The sequence below is a fragment of the Artibeus jamaicensis genome, unplaced genomic scaffold (assembly GCF_021234435.1).
Source record: "Artibeus jamaicensis isolate MK-2021 breed Jamaican fruit bat unplaced genomic scaffold, CSHL_Jam_final scaffold_1019, whole genome shotgun sequence".
In the NCBI taxonomy this organism is placed as follows: Eukaryota; Metazoa; Chordata; class Mammalia; order Chiroptera; family Phyllostomidae; genus Artibeus; species Artibeus jamaicensis.
In genome coordinates, this window is record NW_026522025.1 from 36,825,298 (window position 1) to 36,841,885 (window position 16,588).

At 32.5% G+C, this 16,588-nt stretch overlaps 1 protein-coding gene across 5 annotated transcripts in view; it reads left to right on the forward strand.

The window, feature by feature from the left end:
- Positions 1 to 16,588, forward strand: part of BTBD8 (BTB domain containing 8) — a 97,460-nt gene that overhangs the window by 79,497 nt on the left and 1,375 nt on the right. For 4 of the 5 annotated variants that reach the window (XM_053655594.1, XM_053655598.1, XM_053655595.1 and 1 more), the window contains 8 exons: positions 1,705 to 1,887; positions 2,540 to 2,677; positions 3,552 to 3,681; positions 6,125 to 6,186; positions 9,734 to 10,436; positions 10,678 to 10,765; positions 11,153 to 11,292; positions 13,337 to 15,613. In XM_053655594.1, coding sequence (XP_053511569.1) covers positions 1,705 to 1,887; positions 2,540 to 2,677; positions 3,552 to 3,681; positions 6,125 to 6,186; positions 9,734 to 10,436; positions 10,678 to 10,765; positions 11,153 to 11,292; positions 13,337 to 15,613 — 3,721 coding nt within the window. The remainder of the gene's footprint in view (positions 1 to 1,704; positions 1,888 to 2,539; positions 2,678 to 3,551; positions 3,682 to 6,124; positions 6,187 to 9,733; positions 10,437 to 10,677; positions 10,766 to 11,152; positions 11,293 to 13,336; positions 15,614 to 16,588) is intronic. The other variant, XM_053655596.1, reaches the window with a different exon arrangement.

Here is a 16,588-nt window from a genome sequence, read left to right on the forward strand (position 1 = left end):
TTAGCAAAGTATGTTTTTAACTGTAATAAATAAAGCAGGGGAAGTATATGTTTTTAAAGAATTCTTGATAAATGGTTAAATTTTCTAAAATCTTGATGTTTAAGAATTAAACTTAATTTAGCTTAGGAATTCACTTACACACCTGAAGTCTCTGGTAATGCCAAGGGATCAACAAATATCTGAGTGTCTGCTATGACGCACTTCTATACTAGGCTCAGGGGATACAAGGGTGAGCCAAAACAGATATTTTCACACTCAGTAAACATACAGTCTAATGAGAGAGATGGATAGTAATCAAACAGTTATGTTAATTATTGAACAATTGAAAATGAACTAAGTGATCCCAAGTAGAGACAGATTCTCTGATGGCGTATGTGAAGGGGACTTGATGTAGGTATGGGAATCAAGAAAAAGAATAGTGCTTGAATTGAGATCTGAAAGCTACCGAGGGTGTGCGAAGTTTACATCAGACAGCCTATGTTAAGGATTTCTGGCTGTTGTTTCCAGATTTATCAGTTATCTATTGCTGAGTAACAAACTACCTCAAAACTAAGTGGCTTAAAACTACAGTTCATTTCTCACAATTCTATGGTTTGACTGGGTGATTCTTTTGCTGATCTTGTCTGAGCTCCGTCCTGCACCTGCTTTCAACTGATAACTAAGTAGGAGGCTGGGCCTCCTGCTCCACATGGTCTCTTTTATGAAGCTTCTCTATGGCCTCATGGTCCCAGAAGATCCAGGGGGGTAAAGGCAGAGCTGCAGTGCTTTTGAGGCATAGGCTGTGGAACTTGCACAACACTGCTATTTGTGTGAGCATGTGAAAAGGCCAGTCTGGACACAAGGGATGAGGAATTAGATTTCACCTCTTGATGTATGGAGGTACAACAAAATTGTGGCTATGTTTTTTCATCTACTGCAATCTCTGTCGGGTAATTATTCAATAATAATTATTTGCAAGTATTGTTTTAAGAACTAGAAATCAATCATGAACACAGACAACAATGTGGTGATGGGGTAGAGGTAGAAGAAGGTGGGGAATATAAATTGTAATGGAAAAACAATAAATAATAAAGTAATTACTGATAAAAACAACTAGAATCAGACATGAATAAGATATAGTAATTTATTGGTTATTATTTTTCTTTTCCTTGAAGCCTATGATATTTGCATATTTGTCATTCTGTTTTCCATAGAGATTAATATTTGTGAGTCATCATTAAATGAATAAAACATAAAATGAGGGAGCTTATTACCTAATTAGAGAGGAGGAAAAAAGTCACTGAAGACTAGAAGTAATTTTTAGCCTTTCTAAATTTGTAGTAACATATTTTGCAGTCATAAAAGAATTAAGGCTATGCTGGTGTAGCCATGCAATTATGAATGATGTCTATAGGGACAAAAATTAATACAGTAGTGAAAAATCTCAGGAAAGTTGAGTTTTTCTTTGTAGTTATAACTTTGCTTTCAGGTTTGTTTTAGCTACCCTTTAAAGGTCATTTCTAACAAGCTCAAAATTTGCCCTTTCCGGTAATTTTGAATGAATGAATAAATATTACATGTAAAACTAATGATAAAGATATTACCTGTCTGAAATTTTGGTTTTTTGCAGGAAGCATTGCAAGAAAACAAAAACTATTTGATTTGCTTGGAAAATTACTTTATGAGCAGTAATCTAACTTTTTTCAATGTTTTTTAAATTATAAGAATGATAAGAATGCTGCATTTCTTCTGATGGAAAGTGACAGGCTAATCATCAGTTTACCCAGAGTGAAGTGGACAGAAACAGCACTGACTATGGCATCTCAGCTACAAGAAGAATGTATTGCATTTATTATAGAAAACTTCCCGAAGATCGTTCAAAGTGAAAATTTTGCTCTTTTTTTACAGGTACTATGTTGAAAATGACATTCTATATTTAGTTCCATCTTTGTGTTCTGATTATAATTATGCAAGAGTTTTTAAATGCAGGTTGTCTTTGATTAAATTAGTATGGCTTAAATAAATTCCATAGCAGATGGCAGGTTTGCATAGGATTTAGAGCAGTGATGGACAGGATTTTTGGCTCACAAGATAATGAAGGCAGGAGGGGACATGTTTGAGTACCCTGGCAAGACCCAGTGTAACTCTGGCCAACTCTAGCTCTCTATCAGCATAAGTCATATTTTAGAAACCAAAGTCAGAAAGATTTGTTTTGGTTGCTAATACAATTATCGTCCATGCAAAATTCTCTGTTTTCCTGGGGATCCACTTTTTCTAAATTTAGTAATTAACAAAGAACTAACATTACTTCTAAGCTCTTTAGGATGATTGGGCTTTTCACAACAGTTTGTGTGTATGCATGTATGCAGATTTTTTAACAAAGGAAAAGGATTATAACTATTATAATAATTACTATATTATTATTAACAGAGGAAATAAAATTTCTGGTTGATTTCATATAGCCAGTTATGATGAACATTCTGTTCTTATGCCAGAGTTTCATGCTTGTTAACAAATTTTACATGTATTCCTATTAAATATCAATTTCTGTGTTTTATAGTCACAAGCAATGAGCAGCACAGCTGAACTGTTGGACAAAATTTTAAAAGCAATTGAAGAAAAGATTACCACTGAGAATAGCTGCTCTCTTCTTATGGCTCTGGACATGTTACTGAACTCTGACAGTACAAAAGAAATGGTACTGAATGTAATATAGTTCATTAAAACATTTGAATTATTTTAAAGATTTATAAATATATGCACATTTTAAATGTTCCGTGGTTCATTGAAACTAGGTAATGGAAACCTAAGGGTTGGTTATAGTCTACTTTTGTGTATATTTGGATTTATTTTATAATAGACATTTTTAATTTTTATTTACCTCCAAGTGAGCATATTATGAAAGTTTAGAATTTGGCAATTTTATTGGTTAGTTCTGAACATAGTTTGGTACTTAACAGTATTAATTGGCATAGTGTAACTCTAGTATTTCTCCCTGATCACTACATTAAACTTCCTAAATATAAAACAATTTAAAATAATTTTTTAGAAATTTTAATCACTAGTATCTTTTATTCTATAATATATTCTTAATTCCTTTTTTGTCTAAAATAATCACATTTAAAGTAGGATTGACAGAGGAAAAGCAAAATTAAAATATTACTTATTTTCAAATGCAGTTAATAATGGTAATTACTAAACTAATTGTAACTGACATTTTGTGTTCAACGATAATTATTTAAAATTTTTCATCATATTTATTACAATTGCATAGAGTATTTGACCTTGTAATGTCATAGTGAATTTGAAACGGCTGTGTAAGGTATTCATGTAAAGGCATTGGTGGTTTAAAATAATGTTTGGTTGAAAGAATAAGGTTTAGCTTCATGTTCACTGTAAAATTCTGTTGTGAAGAGTAAGCCTTCATAAATAACATGTACCTGACAATCTTAAAAATCTAAGTGATGACATCATTGATCTAGCTTAAGAATAAGTAGATTCGGAAAGGAATAATGACTGGTTGCTATGACAATGTGGCTCTCACCAGCTGCTGATTTGTTGCTTGAACGCAGGGTTTTACGTGCAAGATCCAGGCTCTGCGTGATAAGCTGTGGATCTTCCTGGTTCAGTCTTTCTATGCTGTTCGTCACACAGAAAGCTGGAAGCTGATGAGTACAGATCATCAACAGAAAATCCAAGCAGGTATGTTGTTAGCTCTGAGATTTTTTTATTATATTACAATCTTTGTAAGAAGGGATATTTTGAAAGGATTCTAATAAGTGGTAGGATTAATGTTTGTTTGCTTCTGTTTAATAATAGCCTCCTGATTGAAACTACTGATAGTATATTTAGGTAGTTTTAAAAAATCATGCTTTTTTGCTGTTCACAGAAAATGAAACTCATTTCATATATATATATATAATTTTTTTTATCTTACTTTATATTAGCAGTAATGTTCCAGCAAAATTTGCTTAAAAGCATTCTTGTTTTACTTAGATTAGAAGTGTAGGAAAATATAATCCATATAAAACAGATCACCAAACACACTTTCTCTCCCTTTTAAAATGTATTTTTCCATAAAGCTTTTCCATCTTTTGCATATGATACTGTTTCTTGTGGGTTTTGCCTACATTAGATGGCTTAATTTCACAATTGATCGGTTCAGTGATACTGTGTGTGCTATTGCAGGGTGTCCCTCAGGAGCCACACAGTGGTCTCTGACATCTAATAGGTACCATTTGAAACATTAGCATTAAACAAAAGGTGTATATTGCTCAAAATGTGTATTTGTTTCAAAAACATTAAAGTAAAATGTTGAGGGTATGGAACTAAAAATGGCTTCATGACTATTTTTGGCTTAAAGCAGGTGTCTTAGAAAAAATATTGGCAGATTGAGCAAGTGTACTTTTAAACATTTTAAGTTAAGAGACTAGAGACTATATTTTATGAAGCAGATATTTTTGTATCATAAAACATGGAAGCCATATGTGGTACAATACATTCTCGATAGTTCATAGATATGTTAAATTCTTTAATGGTTTAGTCAGAATATGATTTGCTCTGTCTCGTGTTATCAGTATAACACAACAGTGTACCTAAATGTGATCTTGAGAACACTTTTCAAAGAAATTCCCCCCAAAAAATAAATAAATAAAACAAAATCATGAAATAACGAAAATCACAAAGTCTTTAGAAATTAGAAATTTTTTCCTTGTGACTCTTTCTATACTGATTTTTTATGACAATTTACTATGAAATCTGTACAATGTGAAGAAAAAGATTGACATTCCATGAACAGATGTCATTCAACTCTCTTCCAATTGGCAGTAAACTTTATTTTCTTCATTTTAGAGGATTTCATAATTAAGTTGAGCTTCAGTGTTCTTTATCTTAATTCTTCAAAGTGCTAATTAAAATGACATGTAAATACATATATATATACACCACATATACACATATCTAAAATGAAATATTGGTAATCCAGCTAACTGTCAATGAGAACTTTTCAATCTATTACATTTACACCAGTATAAAAATAATGTTTCTTAAATCTTAAATGTGTTGAATTATAGTGATTCCTACTTAAGGATGATTATGTACTGAGAAACCCCAGAGAAAGGGGTGATTGTAGTTGTCTTTGTTATATTTCTTTATTCTAGTTTGAGTTACTGACCTTTGGGAGAAATCGTACATTCATTTCTTCCTGTGCATTGTTGTGCTAAGTCATTTGCTAACTATAAATCAGTCCTGACAGTGCCATTTCTAGGATCCTGCTTTATCTTATAGTACAGATTCTATAGAATAGAAATAGTAGAAGATGCATAGTAGAGTTACAGATAATTTAATGTATTTTTCTACAGTTGCTTTATAAAAAAATTTTGGAAATTATATGTATTTCTTCAAAGTATATTTTAGAGCCCCATAACCTTCAAAAGGCAAAAATGCATTAGCTAAACTGTATTTATAGCTCTTATACCATTATTCCTATATATTTTCCTGACGTCATTCAAATTCTTATTTGAAGAATGTAAACATGAGTTCTCTAATAATTGCCACTTGACCTAATCTATAAAGTGAATGTTTATGTAATTCTAAAAAAAATATGAGTTTGAGAATTGTTTCTTGTTTTATTTTCAACAGAACCTTATGTTTTTTTCTTTCTTCCTTCCTCATGATGTAACAGCAAACCAGATAATATTTATAGTTAATTTCAACAATATTTTTACAACTCAGGATAAACATTTTTCTAGTTTTTAATAGTTTATAAAATACTACATTTGCCACAATCTGTAATTTTTTGAAATTTGGAATACTAAGTGAAACCAGTTATTTCTAAAATTTTACACCTTCAGAAAAGTTTTGTTTCTATAAATGTATAAATCTTCTCTGTGATATTTTATAGTTCCCATTTATTAATTTTAATAACAATTCATAGGAATCAGAAAATAAGAATGGAAGTGTGGTTCTTTAAAAAATAAATGTTTTACTATAGTAGGGAATTATCTGTGTGTTAGATTGGTTTTAGCTATTTTAAAGTTATTTTCTACTGAGACATAACCTTTTTCTACTCATATATTATTTTCCCTCTAATTCTGTGTTAATAGCACTGCCTCCTATAAATATATATTGCTGTTTCTTTTTACAGCTGCATTTGACAAAGGTGATAGTCGAAGACTTGGTAAAAAGCCTATATTCAGTAGCTCTCAGGTAAACTTTTAAAATTTTACAGGTCCAAAGGAAAAAGAATAGCAAATAATTTAAATTTCATTATTTTATATTTCAAAATAATTTTTAAAATTTATTCTTACATTAATTAAAGCTATTTCTTAATAGAAATAATTTTGAGTCTTTTTTTAATCAAGCGAACATTTCATAAATTTTTAAATGATGTGAATTTTTGGTATCCAGCTGGCATAGAAAGTGTAATATTCTCCACCTTTTTTATTTCCTTGAAAACCTTTTTGGCAACGAACATACTGGAGCTATTCCAGTAAATCAGAAACTGTCTAGAATTCTATACCTAATTCAAGTCTGTTTTTCTAATTAACCTATTTCTTATTAGAGAAAAATGTTGGTTGTCCCAGTTTTCTCTATACTAAGATTTTAATTCATGTGGTAAATATTTCGTGTGAAAAAGTCAATTAGTACCAAGAGTACAGCTGTGCTTTACTTTAAAAGTTTATTTGTATACTTACATGAAGTATCTAAAGTAGTCCAACCCTTAGAAACAGAGGGTAGAATGGTGATTGCCATCAGCTACAGGGACAAGGAAAAGAATTGCTTTTCATTGGATATAGTTTTAGTTTTGCAAGATGAAAAAGCCCTAGAGCTCTGTTGCACAACAAGGAGTGTATAGTTAACATTACTGTACTACCCACTTAACAGTGGTTAAGATTGTAAACTTTGTTATTTGTTTTTTATCACACACATAAATTACTTGGTGTATTTATTATGATGTGAAATACTTTTTTCTCCAAAAATGTTATTGATGGTTAGAGTTCTAAGCTAGCTACCTTAAAGATTACCACTTAATAGGATATTTGAAGTACAAAATTATACTAACCTAGTATGTGCAATACAGAGATATACAATGAAAGCTTCAGTTTTGAATACAAAGAACATACTACCTGCCCTTGCAGAGTGGGATAGGGAATCTTTTCTTCCTCATCAGCCAGTAAATACAGAACTCACACAACTCTAAGCTACAACTAAGAGCTCTCATAGCTTGAGGCAGAGGTCAAGTTTCAAATGTCTTCTGTGAAAAACTGTGGGATGCTGAAGTTTTTTGCCAGTAAACTTCCTAAGACCGTTTCCCAAAGTGCGTGCTCCCTCATATGTTCTACCTAAGAACGTGTAGCATCAACTGACTTTGAGAATTACTGCACACTGTAGCTCCTGTAAGAGATTGATGATGTACACTAACACCTTAAAAGCTCTGAGAAACACTGTAGTAAAGACCACTGTTGGATTCTGTTTTATTCAAAATTTCACCAACCGTCATCACAGAACAGCACTAGACTCCCCATTGGCCCCTTTTAGGCATATTGTACAGTTACACTGAACATATTCTACAAAGTACACTTTAGCATATTTTTTCTATATACCCTGTTATCTCCTCTGGGGTTTTTTTAAGGCCCCAAGACTTAGTCTACCTGCCTTCCTTTCCCCTGTTCTACCAACTCCATCAACCAGGCCTTTCCTCCTTCCTTGCCTTACAACAAAATGATCAGTCTTGTTGTTGGTCCTAATTCCTCTGTCTTTCAGGTTGTCCAAGGGTTTATACTCTTAACCACTAGGAAAAAAAACAGGGTAACATATTTCCCTCAGAAAGGCAGTGATATTCCAAAATGGGTGTTGGACATAGAATCAGAAGTGTTCAACCTTTGAGTTCACAATTATTATGTGTGTCATGTGTGAGTCCTAGTATGCTTATCTATAAAATGGGATGATACAACCTAGCAGTATTATTGTGAAATTGAAATGAAATAATTTATGTACAGTTATCTGATACATAGTAAGTGCTCAATAAGTATGGAACAAATAAATATGTTTTCCAAAAAAGGTGAGATCTTTTGGAGGTAGGAGAAAGTTAATAAGGCCGAGAAAAAAGTTTTAAAAGATTGCTAGTACCCATATGTGATGTCTGGGATTTGCTTTAAAATAAAATGGGGGTAGTTATATATTAAACAAAATTGTCCCAGAGTTGATCATTGTTAAAGCTGGGTAATAGGTACATAGGGATTCATTATAATGTTCTGCCTTCTTTTGATTGTTTAAAATTTTTTTATATCAAAAAGCTAAAAGTCAAAACAAGAGGGAATAGTACTAGAACCTAAAGGGTGTCCAAGAGGATTGCTTAAGAGGATTACCCACTTGGTCTTCATTTGTCAATAGCATATGGTAACCATTATAATTTATCCATTTGCATATAAGTAATATAGGTAAATTTTGCAGAGCTAAATCAGAGGATTCCTAGAAATGCATATACATCAAATCATCATCATTTTGTAATATGTTAATGTAAAATTTCTAAAAGACTGTAATACAGATCTTGCCCATAACATGATGCTTTAAAATAGATGGTATGGTAGGATAAATTAAGTAGGATTGGTTTTATAGGTGGGAAGAGGTCCACCTGGTTTTAGGTACTAAAAATAAAGAATAAAATAAAGAATTTTTTAAATAAAAATATTTTTGAGCTAAGATTTATTAAAAAACCAAAAATTGATAGTTAAGCCTATTTATACTTTATAAATATTACACAGAATTCTAGAAATTGCACTTAATAGTACCAGTCTCTACCCTCTGGATAAAAGTCCTACTAATTAAAACAATTTTTTTGTTCCCTTTCATATCAAAGTTGGTTCTAAACAAAATGATGAAATAGGTGCATTTGTCTCAGTGCCTTTCCATTTTCCCCTTTCTACCTATTTCACCTATTTTTAGGAGCCACCCCTTTCCCTCCACTTCCTCCAGACAACCAACACTCTATTACTATCTTTTTTCTGTATTACAATCTTGTTTCTTTTAAAAATCAGACTTTTCAGATGTGATATGTTTCATAGAATTTTTTTTGTTATTGTTTTAAATGAGGACTCTAAGAAAATTCTTACCACAGAGGATAAAAGTTCTGGCATTTGGGTTAAAGAGAGAATTTTTGGTGAATATCTTAATAAAGTCTCTCAAATTATACCATATAGATGACTACCTACTTAAAGCAGTAAATCATGGGGTCAGGTCCTAGTTCCATCCCTGTCAGCATGTGATCATGGGTAAATCACATACTTGCTTTAATCCTCAGTTCCTTGGCTAAGAAATAGAGATAGCAACAGGAGCTATCTCACAGTACTGTTGTGAGGATTAAGTGAGATAATATATGAAAAGGGTTTTAGCACAGAACCTGGGATTGGAGCCTTAAAAGTACTGGATATTGTTATCATTCTCTCAAGGCATTTGGACCCCATTAGGTATTAATTCCCTATCATAACTTCATAAAGTGATACATCTTTTAAAATAGTATAGACCTTAAATATTTTGTGCTGTATTTTAGATTTGATTAAGGTAGTGTGATCAAAGACACAGTGAAAGTATTGCTCAAAATGACCAAAGATAATTCAAGTTTTGATTGGACCTAAATTATAATACAAAAGTTGCTGGGATTCTTTTTCTTTGAAAAACTGGCTTATTAAAATGTAAAGTATTTGTATGTCAAAGACTTCAGTCAAGTTACAAGGTACTTTTTTCTTCTTTGTAGCAAAGGAGACAAGTTTCTGACTCTGGTGTTATAAAAAACAAATCTTTGAGAGAAAATAACAAGGAAAAGTGTTGGAGTTGTCCCTCTACTAATCAAAAGATGAAATCCGATGGATTAGGAGCATCTGGACATTCATCAAGTACTAATAGAAATACTATAAATAAAACTTTGAAGCATGATGACTTAAAAGAGAAGGATGATACAAAAACAGCATCTAAAATTACAAAAGAATTAAAATCTGGGGGAAAAAATGTTTCTGGAAAGCCCAAAGCAATAATAAAACCCAAAACAGAAAACAATGATAATGCAAAGTCAGCAAACATGTCATCTAGACAAGTTGTGGAAAGATCGGCAACAGCAGCAGCACATGGACACAAAAACACATTAAATGGGAAGGGAGTGAGAAATCAAGAAGGACAAGTTACAGGTGCCAGACCCAAGGTACTCACTGGAAACTTAAATGTGCAAGCCAGAGCAAAGCCTTTGAAGACAGGAAAATATTCTCCATACCTTGGCATTGCAGAATGCTCCAGCAGGTCTACAAATTCAAGTATGGAATTACTGGTTTCCACCGAAAGTCTGGATGAGCCAAAAGAAAATGGATCAACAGAAGAGAAGCCATCTGGTCATAAACTGTCCTTTTGTGAATCTCCAGAACAGACAGTGAAAAACAGTGTAGAAAGTATCAAAATTTCTACTGTAGGTGGGTTTTAGCACTCTAATCTTTAATACCTCCTGACAGTTAAAAGTTCCTAGAAAAAATAACTTGTTTGATACTTTCAATGCAAAAAAAAAGTATTTACTTGCATGTATTCATGCAAAGAAAACACAGTTCTTCCCATGTTGACATTTAATTTTGTTTACGGTGTCTGATCAATGACATTGTATATAATTGTTACATATTTAGTGTTCTGCCTCTTGACTTACTTTTTCTTAATTTACAGCCGTAAAATCTCAACCTGTTTCAAAAGTTACCAATGGAACTTCCAATAAAAAAAGCACTCATGAACAAGAAACTAACATAAATAATAGGTAAGTCTTCATTATTTCACATATATATTAGCTTTCTCTGAAAGTTAATTATATACTGATGTCTAGCTAAATATTTTTAAATATCTTCTTTTTGTTAGAAAAATTATTTACATAATATTTTAAAACTTTTATTTACTAAAAAGTTAGTATATTTATACAAAATGATTGATGCAAATAATTCACATTTGTCACACTTGATTATACATTGCTTTATCATACTTGATCTACAGTTTTATAACCTTAAAGACATATGGACATATGGTCTTCTTATTTTCAGAAAAGATTTTTTAAATTTCTTTGAGAAAAAAATTATTTTGTGTATGGGTCTTTTAAAAGCTCATGTTTGGGAATTTCAACGTAATATTGAATGCAAATCATTTTTCCTAGTATGCTAAAGAAGGTCGCTAGCAAAGGACATAGTGATCCAGTACAACAGGCAATTTTAAAGAAAAGAGGACATGACAATGTATGCACTACAGCTCAGCAGAGGACAAAGAATGCCCCATCTAATCTTGCTAAAACTCAAGGTAAAGCTGACATAATCCTGGTGTTCCTTCCTTGTTTAAATTCAATAAGCAGAACTCTGATTTGGAACTTGAGCAGCAAATAAGCAATATATAACATGGTTTCACTCATTTTACATTTGTTTCATGCTGTAGAAATGAGATTTTATATTTTTACATTTCAAAAGAAGTGCAATATTTTGGTATTCTGAGGTATTGGTTTGGTTTTTATTGTATTTTGTGAGAGAAATAATTAAGGGAGCCCCTAATATCTGCATTTCTGGTCCTTTTATATATTATGGCCAGGTTTCTTCAAAGTTTCCTTGATAACTAGGAATTCCATCTGCAAAACCAGCACTAAAGGCTTCTTTAAAAAGTAATGGTGCAGTCTAGAAAGCTATAATACATAGGAGGAAGAATTTTTCTCTTTTTTGGTTTTATTTTTAATTTAATTTTTATTTTTTACACTTTTTTATTGTTATTCAAGTACAGTTGTCTCACATTTCCCCCCACCAACCCCCCACCCCAAACATCCCCACCTCCCACACTCCATCCTAACCCCCTTTGGCTTTGTCCATGGGTCCTATAGACCTATTCCTTGATGACCCTTCTCCTTTTTCTTATCCTTTTCCCTCTCCCCTCTGGTTACTGTCAGTTTGTTCTCTATTTGATGTCTCTGGTTATATTTTGCTTGCTTGCTTGTTTGTTTTGTTAATTAGGTTCCACTTATAGGTGAGATCACATGGTATTTGTCTTTCACTGCCTGGCTTATTTCATTTAGCGAAACGCTCTCCAGATCTATCTGTGCTGTCACAAAGGGTAGGGGCTCCTTCTTTCTTTCTGCTGTGTGGTATTTCATTGTGTAAATGTACCACAGTTTTTTGATCCACTCGTTTACTGATAAGTACTAAGGTTGCTTCCAACACTTAGCTATTGTGAGTTTTGCTGCTATGTACGTTGGGGTGCATAGGTCCTTTTAAATTGGTATTTCAGGATTCTTAGGGTATAATCCCAGCACTGGAATTTCCAGGTAAAAAGGCAGTTCCATTTTTAGTTTTCTGAGGAAATTCCTTATTGTTTTCGACAGTGGCTGCACCAGTCTGCATTCCCACCAACAGTGCACCAGGGTTCCCTTTTCTCCACAACCTCACAGGAGGGAGAATATTTCCTCTGGAGTCTGTTCCCTGTTCTAAGAAAGAAAAGAGTGCCAGTCAAATGGCATAATTTGCTAACATAATAACTGATTTTAAAGATTAATTTGTTTTATGCATTAGGAGCAGTTTGTAAAATCCTAAAAACCATGTTGAGTTACCTAGTGAATAATACTGAACGTAAATAAAAAATAAGACAAAGGAAAATTATTCATGCTCTAGTTATAGTTAAAATTAATTATTTCAAAATATTTGGTAATTTGTTTGACAGTGCTCAAAATGTGATCTCTAGGACTTTATCCAATCTATTTGTATACACAAATAGATTCCCCAAATGAATCCTCTTTTCTTTCAGTTACCGGTTTTAGTTTCAGCCCTGGGTCTAAGTTGTTAACCCTAATGAGCTACAATAATAATGACTTGGTTATGAGAAACAAATTGGTTTTCTTCATGGTTGAGGGAAAAAATTGCAGCAGTTTTAATATTTCTATTTTATGTTAATCTCGATCCTCCTTTTCAGCTGTGTGGAATATAGTCTTTTTCCCCCAAAAAAACTTCAAAGGCAAGTCTCTGGCTGCTCTTTGGTATAAGAATATCAGAATTTTCCACCCCTTCATATTTATGCAAATCCAATTCTGGCATGAGGATCAAGTCTCTCTTTACTTGAAGGAGAGAGATCTTATTTTATTAATTTCTTTAAGACTTTGGAATAGTCCATCTTTATTTGTAATAGAAAAAATATTTTTCTTTTTTATTTTATTATGTGACTAACTTCTGTTCTGTAATTGTCCATTTGATTGTAGGTATGTTACCATCCATTGTTTTATTTTATTTCTTCTAAAATAATTTAAAAACAAATATTGAATTTTATTCACAAATTGAAAGGTATATTATACTTTTGAATATTCTTTTCTTAGGATGCCAAGGAGAGTCACCAAATTCAGTAAAATCTTCAAGGCAGTCTGATGGAAATGTGACGAAGTTGAACCACAGTACAACAGAAAAACAAACACCTAAGAGAAAAATTGTCAAGCAAGGGCACACAACTTTGCCTAAAGTTAATGGAAAAATGGTGGCAATACCTAAACACCTAAATCAATCTAAGAAAGGTGAAACTTTAAATAATAAAGATTCAAAACAGAAAATGGTTCTTGGACAGGTCATATTGAAGACTCAGTCTTCTCAAAGACCTTTAAAAAGTGAAACATCTGTTGTCCAAAAAAGTAACAAGAATGGCAGTGTTACTGAACAGAAGCCTGATGAACCTCTAATTAACCTCACTGCGAAAATCATTGGTACAGAAGCATTCCAGTCATTATGCACACCTGGTCTACAAAAGCCATTAAACAATCAAGAAAAAGAGAAATTGGTATTAGAATGCCAAAATATTTCAAATCTGGATAAATCAGTAAAACATGAATTGGAATCAAGACATATTTGTTCAGGAAAAAGTGAAACAAAATTGTCCAGTCACAGAGAAATTGATCGCTGCAACCCAGCTCAACTACACTGTCATACTGACGGAAGTGAAAATGTAGATCCAGAATTTTATAGCACCACTGCCATAAAATCCATGATTTTAAATCCAAATGAAAACCTCTTGAACTCTAATCCAGTTTGTGATTTGGACTCAGCAAATGCAGAGCAAATCCATTCAGCATTAGATAAGGAGATGCACGTAGAGAGAGAAAACATGAACAAAAAATCAAGCACTGAATGTGTGAAAGATGTACCTTGTGTTCCTGAAAGGACAGTGCATAACTTACATACTATTCAAGTTGATGGAAAACCTAAATTTCGTGTAGAGCAGACAATTCCTAGTCAGTTATCTGATAACTCTGCTACGAATGAAGACAAATATGCTACAGCAGACTCAGATAGTTCCTCCAAGTGTTTTTTAGAACAAATATCACGAAAAAATTCTCCTAAAGATATGGAAGCAACAGAAATTCAAGAGAAAAATACAGAAGCCCCATTCATGAGTGACTGGAATTTGAGTACCAGTGTTCTGCATCAGAGAGACAGTCCTGAATCTGACACTGGCAGTGCTACCACATCCTCTGATGACATAAAGCCCAGGTCTGAAGACTATGATGCTGGAGGGTCTCAGGATGATGATGGGTCAAATGACAGGGGTATTTCTAAATGTGGCACTATGCTATGCCATGATTTTCTTGGAAGAAGTAGCAGTGATACCAGTACTCCTGAAGAATTAAAAATATATGATAGTAACTTAAGAATTGAAGTGAAAATGAAAAAGCAAAGTAGTAATGATCCTTTCCAAGTTAATTCGACAAGTGATGATGAGATTCCTAGAAAAAGGCCAGAAATTTGGTCTCGATCTACAATAGTCCACCCTAGGGAAAAAGAAAATATTCTACGAGGCAGTGTCCAGTTTGCTCAGGAAGTAGATCAAGTTTCTTCCTCGGCAGATGAAACAGAAGATGAAAGATCTGAAGCTGAAAATGTTGCAGAAAATTTCTCTATGTTGAATTCAGCTCCTCAGCATTTTCAGGGGATAATTAACTTAGCTTTTGAAGATGCAGCTGAAAATGAAAGTCATGAGTTTTCTGCAAGTAAAAAATTTAAAAGGTCAGTTTTACTTTCAGTAGATGAATGTGAAGAACTGGGATCTGATGAAGGGGAAGTCCATACTCCCTTTCTACCTTCTATAGATTCTCTTTCACCTTCTGATGTTTTTGATGGCTTTTCTCATGAACATCCTAGAAGGCCCTGCTATTCCAGAAACTTACAGGGAAATGAAGGTAGTATTTTAGGATGTAAACAAGATAAAGGCAACAATGTATGTAAAAAGGAAAGCTTTCTCTTGGGTCTTAGTAGCATTGGCCCTTCAAGAAAAGATAAACAGAGTGCAGAATGTACAAAAAAATACACTATTGATGTCCTGCCCAAAGAAGGCAGGCAGCTTCTTATGGACAATAAAAAAGTAAACAATGGAAGCAATGTAGATAATGACTTTCAGCAACACAGCAGACTCTCAGATGGTGACATAAAATCTCAAGAAAGACCATGTCATTTGGACCTTCATCAAAGAGAACCCAATTCTGACATACCAAAGAACAGTTCTACAAAATCTCTGGACTCCTGTCGGAGTCAGCTTCTGCCTCAGGGAGGTCAAGTGAAAGAGAGCCATTCTACACCTACTGAAAAAGCTAATATTGCTTTATCTGCAGGTAATGTACAGAAATAGAAATGTTAAATCCATAAGAAAATTAGTTTACAGAATTTTAAAGGCGTATTTAGCCATGAATGTTATATTTTAGTTAGAATAATTATTTAAGCAACAGATTCAAATTTTAAATGAAAACTTAATTTTTATTAATATTAAAATTAGCTAGTTACTCTTTATTGTTCACTTAAAATCCTAGTGCAGAATCAATATCTAGTAAAAATTTTGGTTATTGATTAGAACTAACTTACTCATAAGAGATTTTACATAAAGGAATAAAGAGAAAAACTTAGTTTCCTATTATTTAGTTATTTATATCTAATTTAACAAAAATTCTTGACTATTAGAAATTTTATTATATATTAGATATGATTTATGAACTATGCTAGTATATATCTTAAGAGGTCTGTGCAATAACTATAGTAATACGTAACTAAAAACATTGAACTATTTTAACTAGATTAATTATTACAATTTATATACATTTTACAAAGATCAAAACTTTAAGGATCACTATAATTCTATTCTAAAATTTTCAAGTACAAAGATACATTTCCTTAAAAGAGATTATATTTAGAAGCAATGATAATATATGGAATAGACCAGGCTTACTTCATATGTATGGATGATTTTCTGTCTTAATTGTTTCGTGTTTGTCTTCCTTAGTATAGTAATTTAAAATATGCAATAGTCACTGACAGAGTAGCTATTGTATATCAGAACTAAGAAAAATCTTGATCAATAGCCCCTGTTCAGCAAGAATCACAAGAATAGGGAGCTCCTTAAACTTGTACTTTTTTGTTTGTCCTCGCTTGCTCCTCCTTTGCATGTGCAATATACAAATAAGGTTTTAGATAATACGTATTTATTCTCCTTTTGGAACTGACTTTCCCTAAAAGTCATCATCAAATAACTATGTCTTTTTTTCCTCTTTATGTTTTTATTGTAGTGAATTAGATATATGTGCATATTCTGTGCT